General features: G+C 43.1%; 1 protein-coding gene across 3 annotated transcripts in view; it reads right to left on the bottom strand.

Moving 5' to 3' along the window:
- The window catches only part of nek11 (NIMA-related kinase 11), a 76513-nt gene that overhangs the window by 37614 nt on the left and 25875 nt on the right, over nucleotides 1–13024 (bottom strand). For all 3 annotated transcript variants that reach the window (XM_030750134.1, XM_030750136.1, XM_030750137.1), the window contains 3 exons: nucleotides 12732–12796; nucleotides 10875–11001; nucleotides 193–342 (listed from right to left, as the gene is read on the bottom strand). In XM_030750134.1, coding sequence (XP_030605994.1) covers nucleotides 193–342; nucleotides 10875–11001; nucleotides 12732–12796 — 342 coding nt within the window. The remainder of the gene's footprint in view (nucleotides 1–192; nucleotides 343–10874; nucleotides 11002–12731; nucleotides 12797–13024) is intronic.

The following is a 13024-nucleotide window of genomic DNA, read 5'->3' as shown; positions in this document are numbered from 1 at the left end:
GCTGTTTGTTTTTGTTTGTTTTTCCTTTCACAATGAGACTGTATTTTTTTTTTTTTTTTTTTTTTGGGGAACTGAAGTGACTAATTTTGAGGACTGAGACCTGCAGACACCCTCGTATTTGCATATTAATGCGAGCCGTCTGACTGAAAACACCCACAGACCCTCTGAGACTTCACTCGATGTCCTCCTCACCTCTGCATGACAGAGTTCAGATCTGGAGAGTAGGCGGTGGGCAGCGTCGGGGTGTCTCCCTCCACGATCTTCATCACCACAGACAGGAAGTTTGGACCCTGGAAGGCGTGAGTCAGGCAGCACATCTCATACAGGAGGCAGCCCAGAGCCCTGCAGCACAGAAACATCAGCTGCTGTGTGTCGTGTCAGTTCGGTGCAGACTAACTTTAGTCTGCTTTTTTAGAGTTCCTCAGGATCTGTTCTTGGCTCCATTATATTCTTACACCACTAATGGGACTCTAATTCCTCACGACCCGGGACTCTGGTAGGCTTTGCTGACCTAGAAAACTGAGCTTTCTAACATGTAATATACACTACCCAAAAGAATGAAATTTTGAAAACACATAAAAAAAATCCTGCTGGATATGCATACTGATATGGACCTGGTCATGTGTTAGGAATGAAAGGATGCCACATCGTTTGATGAAAATGAAAATGATCAACCTACAGAGGCTGAATTCAAAGACACCCTGAAAATCAAAGAGAAATGATGATGCGGCAGGCTAGTTCATTTACCTGAAATTTCATTGCAGCAACTCAGAATGGTGCATGCCTAACACTGGGACATGCATACAAAATAAACATAAGGATTTTGATTTAATTACCAAAACTGAAATGCAGACTACATGGAGAGAGTCTGTTAGGACCAATAACTGCACATCAAACCATATTTTTAATAATTCCATTCGGCATCCAAAAGGCTCCAACAGCACAAACACAGTCCGGAGGTCCATTTCAGCTGAGGTTGAAACTGTAGACTACTAGCAGCTACAGCCGCCTGTGTCACCATCCACCTGTCAGTCAAAGGTTTGAGCAGGTGAGTTATAAAAAAATCCCTCCATCATTTGTTCTGAAAGAAAAAGTTTGCTAAAGAGACCAAAGCAGTTATTGTATCAGGCTGTAAGTATGTGTATTCCTGCTGGAGAGTTGGGCAATAACATGAGAGTCTATGAGGACTGACTCTGTTCTGGAGGACGGCCTCAAGTGGATGTTAGAGGAACTGCAATATTTGACACTTCAGCATTTGCTTCAATTTCCAGCCTGGCAGTTGTTACCTGATTAAATCAGGCCTGTGTTTATGTGTGTACTTGTACCGCCATCTTTGACCTGACTGAGGATTTTAGCATTTTAGTCCTCACTTTGGAAGAGACCCAGAGTTCCTGCTCCACTGATGTAAGGATTAGACCGAAGGCTCGAAGGACTCTGCTGTAGTTTTCTCCATCCTCTAATGCAGCCATTCCCAACGTCAGGAGTGCTGCAGCCCTCTTAAAAAACAGAAAACCTCACAGGGTCCACCCAATCTTAAATGTTCACTCTCATCAAAATACAAGAGACAGCGATGCATTTCCTTGAAACTTCTATTCAAAAAACACAAAAAACACAGCTGTTGGCTATAAATTGCTAATGCTACCCAGTCATGAGTAATGAGTAATATCACAAACTAACCACCTCCTGTTACCAGTTTTATACTTTTTATATAAATAAATACATTTATATAAATATGTAACTGTACTTCTAAGTAATGTCGATCTGGATTTATTACTGCAGCCCAGCTGCAGTACCTACTGGCCCACCAGGGGGCCCTGGTCCACACTGCTCTAATATGTAAAACAGCGGCTCCCAAATGTGTTTCGACCACAGTTCTCAAGGTACACCGAACCAGCAATCCGTGAGTATATGAAGGGCAGTCATTTACCTGCTCTAATTATGATCATTTTAGATGTAAAAAAATCAACAGGTGATCTGTGAATTCCCAGAAAGATAAAAGAGTATGAAGTTTGATTATAATATTATAGAATTATTGAGTAAATAAAAAATGCATTTCTGTAGTTTTACACTGAGAACAACCTGCAGCGGCTCTCTGGTCTTTTTTCATGTTTCCAAAGATGTGAACGACTAACTGCATGTTGCTGGAAACAGGTCACACTGCAGACAGTGATGGACATGACTCAGCTGTGCACCGGGACCATTAGCTTTGACAGGCCCCTCCAACTGTCCACAGCTGAGATGTGCCAACATGTTTTGAGCTCTGCTTTCATGGCTTCTCTGATGGACACCATTTTTCCATCTGCAGAGTTCCACAAACATTCCCAAACTCTAATATGTGACTTCAAACCTGACAACGTGCTTCAGCATGTTCCTGCTTTTTTCTAATGTCATTATATTTTCAAATATATAATTTAGTTACATGCTCCGGGGTTCTCTGTACTCATTTATACTACGACTGATGCAGAACTAAGACTTTTATCTACAAATATATTTTTACTGTAGCACAGTGGTGCAGCGGCTAGCACTGTTGTCTCACAGCAAGAAGGTCCTGGGTTTGAATCCATAGTTTAAATGTTCTTTTAGCTTAATTGGTGACTGTGGGTCTGAACGTCTGTCTGCGAAACAAGATGCTGAAAATGTAGCTGAAAAAAGCATCAACGGCTTCTTTTCAGTGGCTGCAGCTACTGAAAAGAAGTTATAATAAGTTATAATAATATTTTGGGTACCACTTTGAGGTGAAGTACATTAGAAAAAAGCAGAAGATGGATGGATGGATGATGGATGGATGGATGATGGATGGATGGATGATGGATGGATGATGGATGGACGGATGGATGGATGGACGGACGGATGGATGGATGGACGGATGGATGGATGCGTTCCTCCAGTTTCTTCCACTTATCCTTTCGGGGCTAAGCAGTGTATTCCAGTGATCAGTGTTCCCTTCCAGTTCCTCATGAGGATTCCAAAGGCCAGTTGATGATTCCTAATTATCGTCATAATTCCTCCAGCAAGTTCTGGGACTACCCCAGGTTTTCCTCCATGCCTGGATGCATGCCCATTCACAGTGTGCAGGAGGGATCCCAATTAGATGCCTAAACCACCTCTGCTGGTTCTTTCTGATGTGAAGGAGCAGAGCCTCAACTCTGAGTTCCCTGTGGGTGTCCGAGCTCCACAGCCCATACAGCTGTGGTACCAGCTCACGGCCACAGGTGAGGAGCACAGACCACATCATGAATTTTTCCTTGTGGCTCAGCTCTCTCAGTGACTTTATTGGCTTTGTTGAGTGTACTGCTCTGTTGCTGCAAAGGTTTCAGTGTGAAGCACTTTATAAATCAATCATTACTTCTCACAGTTTTTTTGAACACCTTCACCTTTAAAATTAATGAGTCCCATTCAGCCCACAATGTGACTCCAAACAAATTCAAGTCCCCACATCCTGAGTAAGACAAGCGCAGACACACACACACAGCGCTGACAGCGGTTGGAGGTCAGCTGTTGTAATTAGAGAGGAACAGATCACAGCAGATGATGGTGATGATGATGAGGAGGAGGTAATTAGCAGCAGAAAGTGACGAAGGTTTCTTCATTTTAACAGTCAAGTTGTTGAAGCTGAAACTCCAGACGTGTGGGAGTTTCACATGGAGGTCATCAAAACATGCCACAGCGCTGAGTCTGTGTTTTACTCTTTATTGTGGCGTTTAACCCCAGCTCAGCTGCAGGAACACAGAGAGGCGCTTTTCTCTGTGCAGCTCCAGCAGCTGAAATTAGCAACGATTCAGGAAACAATTCGGGGCATGGATCAGCCGGAGCTGTTATATGATCACATCACATTCACTGTCCTTAAAATTCAAAACTTTGGCCATCTGAGAGTCCACCCCTGATCTTCTTCACTGCTGGTTTTAGCAGCCAGCATCACATAAGTCCCGGCTTCTCTCCGCTGGCTCCTCGATTTGATTTTAGATTTTCTTTATCACTTTTAAAGCACATCTGGGTCTGACCCTGAGCCACAGAGCAGAAGTGTTGGCTAGTAGGAGGATATATTGTTGAGCAGCCTGCAGTGTGGGTCATGTTTAAGAGATCAGCATAATTTGTGGAAGATCCCTCGGACCTCAGTGCACAGATACTTTCCCTTTCCCTGGTGAGCCTCTGTAAGAAACCCTGATTCTCAGGAGCAGCTGGATACTTTAAGAATTAATAAATGATCCTGAGGCAGGGCACCCATCTGTACGAGTCGACTTTATATTAAATCTGCAGGTAGAATAAACCTGTTTGAATCAGGTTTGTCCTTTACGGTCACCTCGGCAGCAGCTGAAAGAATACATGGAATCCACAATAATCTGTCAGTTCCTCCCATGTTTTAATGACAGAGCTGTGACGCTGATACTGTTAATGTCATCACTTTCTTTCCTGGATTCAAATAAACTTTATCAGTACAGTTTGTCTCTCCCAGTCTTACAGAACAGGGACGTGTGCGACTAGATGTTTAAACACTGTTGCCCTTACTACTCAGAGACTCAAATACCAGTCAGTTAAATGTATGACTGTTTCAAAGATGTTACAAGGACACACACACACACACATTTCAGCTGTGTCAGAGCCAGGTGGAGACACCTTCTGAACCACAGCTACAGCTGCTAGCACTGCTAAGAGTACCCAAACTCTGCAAACTAATCTGACAGTGTGTGTATGCTAGTGTGTGTGTATAGCCTTAACCCTGATCTTCAGCCTGGCCTTTTCAGTAACCTGATCACTCATATCATTGACCCCAGAGGCCTGCAGGATCACTTCTTTGTAATTTCTCTGCAAACACTGCAGCCTTAAAGAGACAATTATCATCTAATCTTGTATTATTTGTGACAAGCAGAGTAAATCAGTAATTGGTGAATAAAAATTCAGACATGAGTTAACACATTAACACTGAAACAAAAAAATTGAGTTAATTAGTAATAATTGAAAGATGAATCTGGAGTTTGTTCATGGGGATAATTAGAAAAAGAAAGCGGAGCTGATGGCAGACGGAGCTAATTAAAGAGGAGATCACAGAATGTGAAGCAGGACAGAGAGGAGGACTTGGAAGAAAAAGAAAGGAGGTGAAGCTTTTGTTGTTTTCTTGTTCTTCTTCTTAACCAAGCTGTTGCTAATAATTTCTGTTGCTCCTAAAAGCTGTTTGTCCCACCTTAATACATCTCAAAATCAGCTGGAGAGGCATCACTACAACACCTCGAGAGACGCTGCTGCTTGTAAACTGCAGACAAACTGAATACAGACAAAAAACCTCCATTGTGCGCTGGCTTTAATCAGGACCTTACAGCAGAACAAAGAGTTTATCAGAGACGCGAGTGTCAGAGTGTGAACGCACGCTGAAGCCGAGAGGCTTCACTGCAGTTTAATCAGACCTCAGAGCAGCAGCTGCTGCTGCGTACCGCCCTCATCCATTCATCCCGAAGAGGCCGTCTGATCTGAATCCTGCAGTTTGTTTCATTAACAGGCTGCCAGTCGAGTGTTTAGTTTCACTCTGTGGTTTTAACAAATGACAAACAGAAAGAAAATGAAAACCTGCAGTTCCTAGAATGTCCACTTGAGGCCGGCTCTAAAAGTGAGTCAATCCCACCAACCAGGCTGAGTGAACGGGAGATTTGATCAGTTTGCATTGTTACAATCACCTGTGTTTGAAGAGGAAAATATGAGACTAAGAATAATATCGATTCTCACTCTTAGATTGGCAGCAGTGATAAACACTGTGACAGGGTGCAGGACCACTCTGGTTCATAAATTATTTTTGTGGGCCTGTTTCCACAGATCACACTCTTAGACGGCAGAAGTAAACATGGTTTTGGTCTCTGTGTAAAGAGGAGTTCATAAGAACTCGGGGGGGGGGGTCCTTTGTTTCTTTTCCCTTTCGTCTGGATTACATCGGTTTGAGTGTGGCAGCTCTGATTGACAGCTGTCCAGAAACAGGCAGCTGTTTCTCCCAGTTTTGATGAGTGAAATTATAGCTCAGCAGTTTGGTTTATGGACGAGGCTTGCTAGCATTAGCTAATAACTTAGCACTTCCCCCTCTCAACTGAATGTGGATCATCCTCCACTCTGTCAAGACACTTCTCCACGTCACATGTCAAAGGAAAGCCTGTTTGAGGAGCCATCCCGCCTGCTGCTCTCAGCACTCTTCGATTATCTCTCCTGTTAAGGATACAGCAGAGATCAGGCTCATCTCAGCCCCACTGGACGTCTCTGCATGTTTAACTCAGTCAGATTCAACCTGAAACTTGTACAAACATCTTCAATCTCTGGGATAAACCACCTTCTTCAGGGAGGGAGGGTCACTGAAAGGGATTTAAAAAAACAGGCGCCCTTCCTGGTTTTAAAACGTAAATGTACACTCACTGTATGTACCAGCCTGGAAACTGACAAAAATATCAGGATTTACAATGTGCGGCCAAAAAGTTTCAGGAAAAAACAAAACAAAAAATATTTGATAAAATTTGACCAATATTCTGTTCAACATCATCTCCTCGTCCAATCCTTGTCCTGCAACCTGTGCTGGACCTCCTCTAGTGAATCATCACAGTGATACTTTAGTCTGGTGAGAGAAGTGAAAATGGTATGGGTGTAGCTAAAAGGCCAAAGTCCTCTTTCATTCACCCCACAAGACAAGTGTAAGTGGACCGGGTGAGGAACCCTGAGTGATGTAGAGACCAAGGTAGCTGCAGGAGCTACTACGGATCATTCCACTGGTTCAACTGCAGAAACCTTCTCAATTTTACATGTTCTAGATCAGGGGTGGGCAAACTTTTTGACTCGTGGGCCACAGAGGGTTCTAAAATTTGACAGAAGGGCCGGACCAGGAGCAGATGGATGGAGTGTTTTAGTAATTCACCTCATAAGAGAAAGAATAACATGGGATATGTAGAAAACGTGCTTTAATTTTAATAGAAAATTAACAAAAGCAATACAACAAAATATCTCTTCCAAGTCCCACAGTATTTCTTTATTGAAATGACTCTTAAAACACTGAAAATTCCATTAACAGAATACAGTTTAAAAAAAAAAATACTAACAGTTACCATTTTGAAGCATTTAAAGTTTTGATATCCTTCAGGATATTATCATCACTCTCCTCCTCAACATTTCAAAAATGGTTGGACATGCAGATCGAAACAGTGACAACATGCCAGTATGTGGCCATGTTAAATATATCTGGTGTGCATTGTTTATATTGAGAAGGCAGTGCACCTGCACACCACTTATGAGCACACCTTAACAGAAATGACATGTAACACGTAAATGCATGTTTAAGAGCAGAGAAACTTACTTTTGATTTCAGTGGGAACAGTGTTGTTGGTGTCCCTTTTTAACAAGCGCATCAAAGTCTGGAGTCAGTTTTGTTGTGGCGATTCTCAGGATGGATCTGAGGTGTTGGTCAGTCAAATTGGATCTGTGGCTGGCTTTGTTGAAATTCATGACGCTGAACGTCTGTTCACACACATAGGTCGAGCCGAACAACGCCAGAATCTTCTGTGCCGTCCTCCGGAGGTTTGGAAACACCGCTTCATTAAGTGACGCATAAAAGTCATTCAGTTTAAGAGAGTTGAACTTCTCTTTCAAGACAGCATCAGCCTGAAGGTCTATCAGTTCCAGCTGCATCTCTTCTGGTGCTGTTTCGGGGTCTTGTGACAGGGGACAGGCCACCAACTGAAGTGACTTGTTAATTTTCTCAAAATCAACAAAGCGACGGCAGAATTCTTTGTGGAGCGCATCCAGTGTCTCGCTGTATTTCTTAACTTTTGCGCCAGCCTCCTCTTTCAGTGTAGCTAGTGTGGGGAAATGAGTGAATGACTCATTTAGGATTTGCTTGGAAAATAAAGCCAGTTTGGCTTTGAAGGCTTTCACGCTTGTGTACAGGTCATGCACAAACCGATCCTTCCCCTGTATGTTCACGTTCAGCTCATTCATGTGTGAAAATATATCCACAGCAAACGCAAAGTCACAAAGCCAGTTCTTGTTGCTCAGCTCAGGAAATTCGTCGGCCTTCCCCAGTAGCTCCAAAAATGCACCGATCTCCTCTTTGAGGTCCCACTATCGTTGAAGCACTTTTCCCAAGCTTAACCAGCGGACACGGGAGTGATAAAGTAGGTCATGGTGCTCTGCATCAGTTTCCTCCAAGAACGCGATGAACTGACGGTGCTGAAGTCCCCTTGCACGTATAAAGTTGACAAGTTTTACGATAGGATTCACAACATGATTCAGCTGTAATACAGATTTACATAGAGATTCCTGGTGGATGATGCAGTGAAGGAAAATAACATCCTGGTCAGGATTTTCTTCTTTCACTTTATCCTGTGTTCTTCTCAGCAGGCCAACATTTTTCCCTGTTAAATTTGGAGATCCATCTGTGGTGACGTTGATAAGTTTACTCCAAGACAGCTTCGTATTTTCAATGACAGCAGACACCCGGCTATACAAGTCCTCCCCCCGTGTTTTTCCTTTCAGAGACTCCATTGTCAAAAAATCCTCTGTTATTTCAAAAGTATTGTTAATTCCTCGGATAAAAATGAGGAGCTGAGCAGTGTCATTTACATCGTTGCTTTCATCCAGAGCTAATGAATAAAACGTGAATGACTCCGCCGTTTTTTTTAAGTTGCTAGTTAGCTCTTCGTCTATCAGTTCCACACGGCGAGTCACTGTCTTGCGTGATAGACTGATTTTTTCAAACTTGTCTTTGGCCTCTGGACACAAGACACCTGCTGCCTCCACCATACATTCCTTTAAAAACTCCCCGTCAGACAGAGGCTTGCTGGCCTTTGTTAATTTGAATGATAGCATAAAACTGGCCTTGGTACTTGACTCTTGGATGGCACTTTGACGATGAAAAATACGTTGTTGAGCTTGTAAATTAGCTATCAACCTCTGAGCAGTAGCTTCCCGTTCTTTCTCTGACTGCTTGCTAGCATAGTTAGCATGTTTTGTGGTAAAGTGACGGCTGATGTTAAACTCTTTAAAAACCGCCACAGTCTCTTTGCATATCAGGCATACAGCAGTAGATCTGTGTTCGGTAAAAAAATATTTAGTTGTCCACTCCTTATTAAACACTCGACATTCTCTGTCCACTTTTCTTTTTTTAGCTCCGCTCATCATTGCAGAAGTGTTGAGCTGTCAAAGAGGGAAAACGCTGAATAATGATGCGTTCATGCGGTGTCGGAATGATCGTAAAAATCACTTTCCTACTGGGAAAAACAACTCGGCAAGACGGGTCTTCCGACACCACTTGAATGCAGCGTAAGAGCGCACCTCAACAAAGGTCAGTGTGTCAGAGTATCCCATCTAGCGATAAACGCCACAATTGCAGGGAGAGTAAAACATTAACAAGGTTTACCATTATAATTGATTCAAATTCGGGGGGCCGGATTAAAAAGCTTAACGGGCCGCATACGGCCCCCGGGCCGTAGTTTGCCCACCCCTGTTCTAGATGGACCTTGTCAACTCCAAGCTCTCTTCTGGCTCAAGCTGAACCAGAGAGTGACTTTCAACTTTTAGAGAAAATAAAATAGAGGGCTGCACTTCATTTATAACACACAAAAATGTCATGAAACAGCTGTGTGTGACAGACAGGCAAATGAAGGATGAGGCAGGACTAGAGCCAGGGACAGTCTAAGGAAAAAACATGAACACATGAAGACCAAGATAAACAACCAACAAGAGTAGGCAGGGAACTAAAGGCACAAGAAGAGAGGCATAACCTAATGGGAACACAAGATTAACCCCACAACCAAACAACCACGGGGACAGGATACAGAGGGACACAGAGACACTGAGGACAGACCGGACACAACAGAACCATCATCTACTCAAACTCTGGGTCCACGACAAAAAAAAAAAAAAAGAAAAAAACTAATTGTTCAATCTTGTTTTCATAACTGAATGTTCCTGAAACTTCCCATCACATCAAGCATATCAGGTGTACAACTATAGCCAGATATGAGAATTTATGATGCAAACACAAATATTCAAAATCATTTTTTTAATATGATTCCACCTCAGATAAAAAAAAACAATTGGGTCCATCTGTAAAATGTGCGGCTGCAGGAAAGTAATGGTCTCTGACTCCGGCACTCAGGCGGCTCCACTGATTAAAGAAGACAAACTGCAGCTGACAGCCTTCTGATATTTGCTTTCTCTCCTGCAGCAGCAACACATAAATGAATTCCTGTTCCCCACCTGCAGGAGTTTCTCATCCATCCTTCCCAAGATGCACCTGTACAGCCTCCAGCTCCTAACCAATCACAGCGAAGGAAAATGAAACTGTGCAAAGCTGTCCACGGGCGCAGATAAGCTGGAGTGTGAAATTCACTTTAACTGGGGTCTGGGCTTTTTATCTGAATCCTTTTCATCTGCTTTCAAGATGACAAAGAAAATGTTTTGTCTGAAGGAGGCTCGGAGCTTCCACGCAGACAGCAGCCAGCCTGCAGCCAGCCTGCAGCCACACTCCACAGCTGAGCGTCTGTCTTAAAATCTGAAAGAAAAAACTTCAAACCAGTGAAAGATTCTGATCGTGTCCGGAGCAGTTTCACTAGGATGAAGATCACTGAGACTGAGGAAAACTCTGGAGATGATCTAACACTGAAGAAATATCTAAAGTAACACCACTACCAGCAACTTCCCGACTGGAACATGACTCGGGTTTATCTACTGTAACACAGGGATGCAGCACTTTTAGTTCAGTTTGGTTTCCCCTTTGGACATGTGTGGTCAGAAGAAAAGGAAATATGGAGAGGGAGCGAGCTTTAAAGGGGGGGGGGCTGACAGCAACAAATCTGCTGCACACACAAACAATAACAATAACGAATATTAACGGAAATAATTCAAAGAGTTACCAGATATCCGATTTGCAGTCGTAGCCCTGGTGGTTCAGCACCTCCGGACTCATGTAATAGGGAGTCCCCGTGAAGGTGGTCGCCAGGTCACATGATCCCATCAGCAGGCAGGAAACACCAAAGTCACCTGGAAACACGAGAAGCATCGCCCTGATGACCCATCGGCTGGTGAGCTGAACATTTAAAGTCTCCAGCTAAGTCCTGAGATTCATCTGGAGCTGCATGTTCAGTCAAATATCCATTCACCGGGTTTTCAAGGCGACAGATTCAAACACACGCACTGGCGTCACTGTGGGCTGAGATAAAATGATCCCATAGAAGCTGATGACTTTTTGAGGTATTAATCTCACAAGATCATCTTTTCCATCATTTATGTAACAGAAATACTAACAGATGTATTTAATTTATATATTAATAAAAACTGTATCACTTTAAGCTTGAATAGAATTTTTGATTTCTACTAATCACCTTCACAGTTAACTGCATGAAAGGATTAAATTCAAAGTAACCTCATTCAGAGTGGCTTCATTTCAGAAGGCTTATTGTGGTGGCCTACGTTTGAGTTTCCTGTATGTCGCTCATTCTTTCTCTGTCATCACTTCCTGTCTGCTCTACATTGGCTTAAAGGCCTCAAATTTCCACCCAGAATGAATAAAACAGTTGGTTAAGTGTGAGGATTAGGCAAAAATGTTGGGATCAGAGCCAATCAGAGGCCAAAATTAGATCAGACAGAAGGGACAGACATTTTGCCTTGTGTTACCTGTGAAGACAAACACAGTATATTCATTCCTAACATCGAAAGGATTACAGGAGTACAGCCCATCACTGGAGTCTGGTTATATTTTCAGAACTTTCCAGGAAGCATTATGATTTCATCCACTTTTCTCCAAACCCCCTCTTTTTTTTTTTTGTTCTGTCTACAGAAAAGCTGCATCATACAGCTCCAGCAGCCCTCAAATGGGAACAATAAACTCTTCAGATCTCAACATGAGGACATCACACATTTCAACAGCAAAGAGAACAACGGAGCCGAGATCTCAGAGGTTTAAATTACCTCTGCAGCAGTAATGGAGCGACCAGAGGCCGTGGAGAGTCACGGAAACTTGACCACTTAAAGTTGGCACAATTCCCAATGGGAGTGGACACTTTTGATGGGCTGGGAAATACACAAGAGGGTTATATATGAAACCAAAGTGTCCACTCGTGACCCAGGCATCAGCCACAGAGCAGCAGGCGATGAGAGAATCACTTTTTTCTGGACACAAATCTGAAACCTCTACTTCTACTTTGATGCATCTGAATATCTGATGAACGTAGGGCTGTACATGTGACCGATCACGACACAGTGAGATAACACCTTTAATAATAGATATCAAACAGGATTAAATGTGCAAACACCTAAAAACCAACAGTTTCCATGGAATGCTGCTTTATTTCCTCACATGGCTGCAGAGTTTTATTTTCTCCCCAGCTTTTTGGTTTTGTCCCACTAATCTGCAGCACCTCTCGTCTCTGTGGAGTTAGTGCTCTGTGTGTGCAGCTGGTGATCAGCAAACTAAGCTAAACTGCCATCAGAGAGTTCTGGTTCAAGTCCAAAACTGCAGACGGCAGCAACGGCAACAATCTGCTGAGTTTACACTCCAGACACTAGTGGCTCAAAGTAAATCCACTTCCTCCTGTGTTACTACCCACTCATTAGCTGGAAGCACGCTTCTATTTGTGTCCCTGTTTGCTGCTGTTGTTATTAGTGAGAGGAAGGAGCCCTTTTAGGCAGCACGAGAGAATTTGTAATACACAAACAAACGTAAGGAAAGAACCGCAAGCCTTTGCAGCAGCAGCAGCAAAGAGGAAACTCACCGATTTTAACGAGGTTTCGTTTCAGGAAGACGTTCTTGGCCTTCAGATCGCGGTGGAGGATCCGCCTGCAGAACGCAGCACAGCAAACAGGATTGGAAAACAGATTTCAAACAGGACCACCACAGTCAGAGCAAGTCCATCATTTCAATCTGCAACCATTTATCCAAATATTAAATGATTACAAATTTCAATGGCTTTGGTGAATATTTATTGTCACCTACAAGCTGTTTGCTGAGCGTCATTAAACCACAAAAACAGAAGAACCTGTTTCTGTTTTCCGACTACTGATACAT

The sequence above is a fragment of the Archocentrus centrarchus genome, chromosome 16 (genome assembly GCF_007364275.1).
Source record: "Archocentrus centrarchus isolate MPI-CPG fArcCen1 chromosome 16, fArcCen1, whole genome shotgun sequence".
NCBI lineage: Eukaryota > Metazoa > Chordata > Actinopteri > Cichliformes > Cichlidae > Archocentrus > Archocentrus centrarchus.
This window is presented reverse-complemented; position numbering and strand designations above follow the sequence as displayed.